The sequence below is a fragment of the Panicum hallii genome, chromosome 7 (genome assembly GCF_002211085.1).
Source record: "Panicum hallii strain FIL2 chromosome 7, PHallii_v3.1, whole genome shotgun sequence".
Classification (NCBI taxonomy): domain Eukaryota; kingdom Viridiplantae; phylum Streptophyta; class Magnoliopsida; order Poales; family Poaceae; genus Panicum; species Panicum hallii.
In genome coordinates, this window is record NC_038048.1 from 27700606 (window position 1) to 27703695 (window position 3090).

At 44.5% G+C, this 3090-nt stretch overlaps 1 protein-coding gene across 1 annotated transcript; it reads left to right on the top strand.

The window, feature by feature from the left end:
- The first annotated feature begins 1638 nt into the window (after positions 1-1638).
- Positions 1639-2637, top strand: LOC112900411 (non-specific lipid-transfer protein-like protein At2g13820). The gene is made up of 3 exons (XM_025969250.1): positions 1639-2039; positions 2149-2220; positions 2299-2637. The coding sequence occupies exons 1-3, from the start codon at positions 1706-1708 to the stop codon at positions 2424-2426; spliced, it is 534 nt and encodes a 177-aa protein (XP_025825035.1). The 5' UTR covers positions 1639-1705; the 3' UTR covers positions 2427-2637.
- Positions 2638-3090: the final 453 nt, after the last annotated feature.

The following is a 3090-nucleotide window of genomic DNA, read 5'->3' on the forward strand; positions in this document are numbered from 1 at the left end:
GGGCTTAACCAACTATAAGTTACATAATTAGACCAGTCTAAATATCAGAAACATGTAAGCCTTTGGAATAAGAGGGATAACTTGTGCATGAATTTAATTTTAAGTTCATGCTTTTAAGTCAAGTTGACTGTGCCTATTATCGAGATCGTTGCCCACATGGAAATTCTATTAAAACTATGTGGATTGAAAATCCAAAGAACGAAAGTTTTTTTTAGAAAATCAATTTCACTATCTAAACAATTCACATTGTCCAGAAAAATAACTTGGCTCATTTTACTACCTGGAAAATGCGCAGAGTCTTTCGTAAACAGGTTGATATCTACGGCTGACGCTTAACATTTTACTGTCAGAATCAAAACCATGAAGTCAACTAAGAGGAAGCAACAGAAATATGGTTGCAAGGAGTAGCTAATGTCAACAGGGTAGGTGAACAACAACAAAGTATGCACAGACGTCAAGTGGTTGCTTAGCAGCCCCTGGGATGACTGATAGCTCAAACAAGAGCACAATCAAGTAGGACGTCAACTTTCACCTGTGCGCCAACTTCTACTAACTAAAGGCTAGAGCTAAGCCGGATCCAATACGAAAATATCACTAATTGACAACGCACATTTGTACAGTTTGCTATATTACAATTTCAATTTTTTCAGGACACATAGCTTACGAACAATTTCCAAATCAGGTCATATTTTTATGCATATGCATAGCGGAGAAATATTTTAGGTAAATTTCCTTATACCGCCACCTTGCTAGTTGCTACGCCGCCGCTCCACCCTTGTTCCCATGCTGCCACCCCGCTCTTTCTCGCCGCTAGCCTAATGCGGCAGATGCTTGCCCCACAAGAAATCTGCATACGAATAGAAAATTATAAATGCTTTCTTTTTTCTGAAGTACTCAAAACGCTTTCTTTTATAAGAACTTTGGACACAGCATAGCACAAAACTGACCCTTTCACTAGTTCAAACAAAAGATCCATCATGCAATTGAACCGGTGCGAAATGGTACCTACTGGTTTTTCAATGAATCAGTGATTAATTTGATATCTAGAATTCTAGACACTGGTTAATAACTTTGGACAATACACTGGTTAATAACTTTGGACAATAGACTATTGCGGTATTATCATGTTATCTCGTATGTGCTAAGTTTTGGTAAATTTTGTTATAATATATATGATAGAAAACTTGCAATTTTTTTATACAAGTCATGATAAATTAATATTATATGAATAAATAATGAACCACTGGTTGAATCGATGGATGGATGAGTGAATCAGCAGCCTGACCAGTTTCGTTCCATGCCAGGGGCTCAGGATCGCACACGTTACTGCCTAGCGGAAAGAAAACCACATCGAGCCGCTAACAAGGCTCTTACTAGCAATACCATTGTTAGCAGCACCTAACACGGCAAGGACCGATATCATGTTGAACTTTCGAGCACAAAATTTTCAGCAGATACCTCTAAATCAAGCACTGCCAATTCCGTAACCACTTCTGCAAAAATGGAAGAGAAATGGATTATTTTCTAACAGATTAGGAAGCGGCAGCTCACCTAAGTTAACCAACCCATCAAACGTCCAAACCAATCAGTTCTATAAAAACCTCATCAGCACATATCCAAAGAACACAAGCACCAAGCAATAAGCAGCTCGCCACCAAACCGAAGAACTCAGGAGGCGTATCTCTGCTCGCAGGAGACAAATATAATGGCGGCAGGAGTAGGACCGTTGGCCGCGGCGTGCCTCTTGGCCGTTGTGGCTGCGGCGGCCCTGGTCGCACCGGCGGCGGCGCAGTCCGGGTGCACGACGACGCTGATCAGCCTGTACCCGTGCCTGAACTACATCAGCGGCAACGTGTCAACACCGCCGTCCTCGTGCTGCTCGCAGCTCGCCAGCGTCGTGCAGTCCAACCCGCAGTGCCTCTGCGCCGCGCTCAGCGGCGACTCATCGTCCCTCGGCGGTGTCACCATCGACAAGACACGCGCGCTCGCGCTCCCCCAGGCATGCAATGTCAAAACCCCACCGGCGAGCAAGTGCAACTGTAAGTGCTCGACGAAATCCCTCCCGCGGCGGGCAACACCGACTGATCTGAGCTATGGCTAATGCATTCCTGAAGCAAACTGTAACTAACCAATATGTGGCATTGGCAGCTGCCGGCGGTGGCAATGCTCCAGGCGCCTCGACCCCAACCACGCCATCGACCGGTGTGCCAGCGAGCGCAGGTAAGACAACCACAGATCTCTATTAGCTGAGCTACCAACCCAGATGGCTTCTTTCTTACATCACTGGAACGGATGCAGGAACCGGCGGAGGATCGAAGGCGACGCCGACGGCGCCGTACCTGACATCTGGCACGTCAATCCAGGGGGCGGTGAGCCTGGCGCTCGCATTCGCGGCCGTCGCCGTCTATGCCGTCTCGGCTGTGTGAGCATCTCGCGGCTCAGCTAGCGCTATTGCCTCGGCATTCGTAGATTCCAAATCGTTCAGGTTGTGTTGTGTCACCGTACTTTGAATTGGTTGACCATTGCATTGAATTGAGTTTAGGGTCGCATTTGTACTATATCTCTTTATCACAATAAGAGAATATGAACATTGTTTGTGGTTTTATCTTTAAAAATTACTCATATTTTTTTTTGAAATATAGTTCACACGCAGATGGGCACATTGCCTACTACTGAAAGAATAGTGCTGGAATACCAAGATAAGAACTCGAACCCGAGTGGGGTTGGTTCCACAAATCTTAGCAGCTGAGCTACGCTTAGTTCCTAAAATTGCTCGTAAGTTAATGTTCCAGATGTTCAGTTTTGCCTCTGCATTGCCTCAGTTGGATGTTATTCCATTTGAATCAATTTTAAGCTATAAATTTTTACTCCAACTGAATTCTGCTTTTGCTTATTTTTCAAGTTCATTTGATTTAAAGATATAACAAAGAAGCCCGTTAATCATTGCAACTCTCTACGTCAAATTGCTTCCTATAGTCCCACCACTATAGGAAAATAGGATATTTTCGTCGGCCAGAAGCCGACGAAAATAGGGCAAATGCTGACGAAAATAGCTATTTTCGTCGGCCGAAAATAGGCCGACGGAATAAA

Excerpts from the sequence above, each read along its gene's own strand:
- LOC112900411 (XM_025969250.1), top strand. The coding sequence starts at position 1,706 with ATGGCGGCAGGAGTAGGACCGTTGGCCGCGGCGTGCCTCTTGGCCGTT. Across the intron at positions 2,040-2,148 it reads ACCGGCGAGCAAGTGCAACT|CTGCCGGCGGTGGCAATGCT; the intron begins GTAAGTGCTCGA and ends TGGCATTGGCAG. Across the intron at positions 2,221-2,298 it reads CGGTGTGCCAGCGAGCGCAG|GAACCGGCGGAGGATCGAAG; the intron begins GTAAGACAACCA and ends GAACGGATGCAG.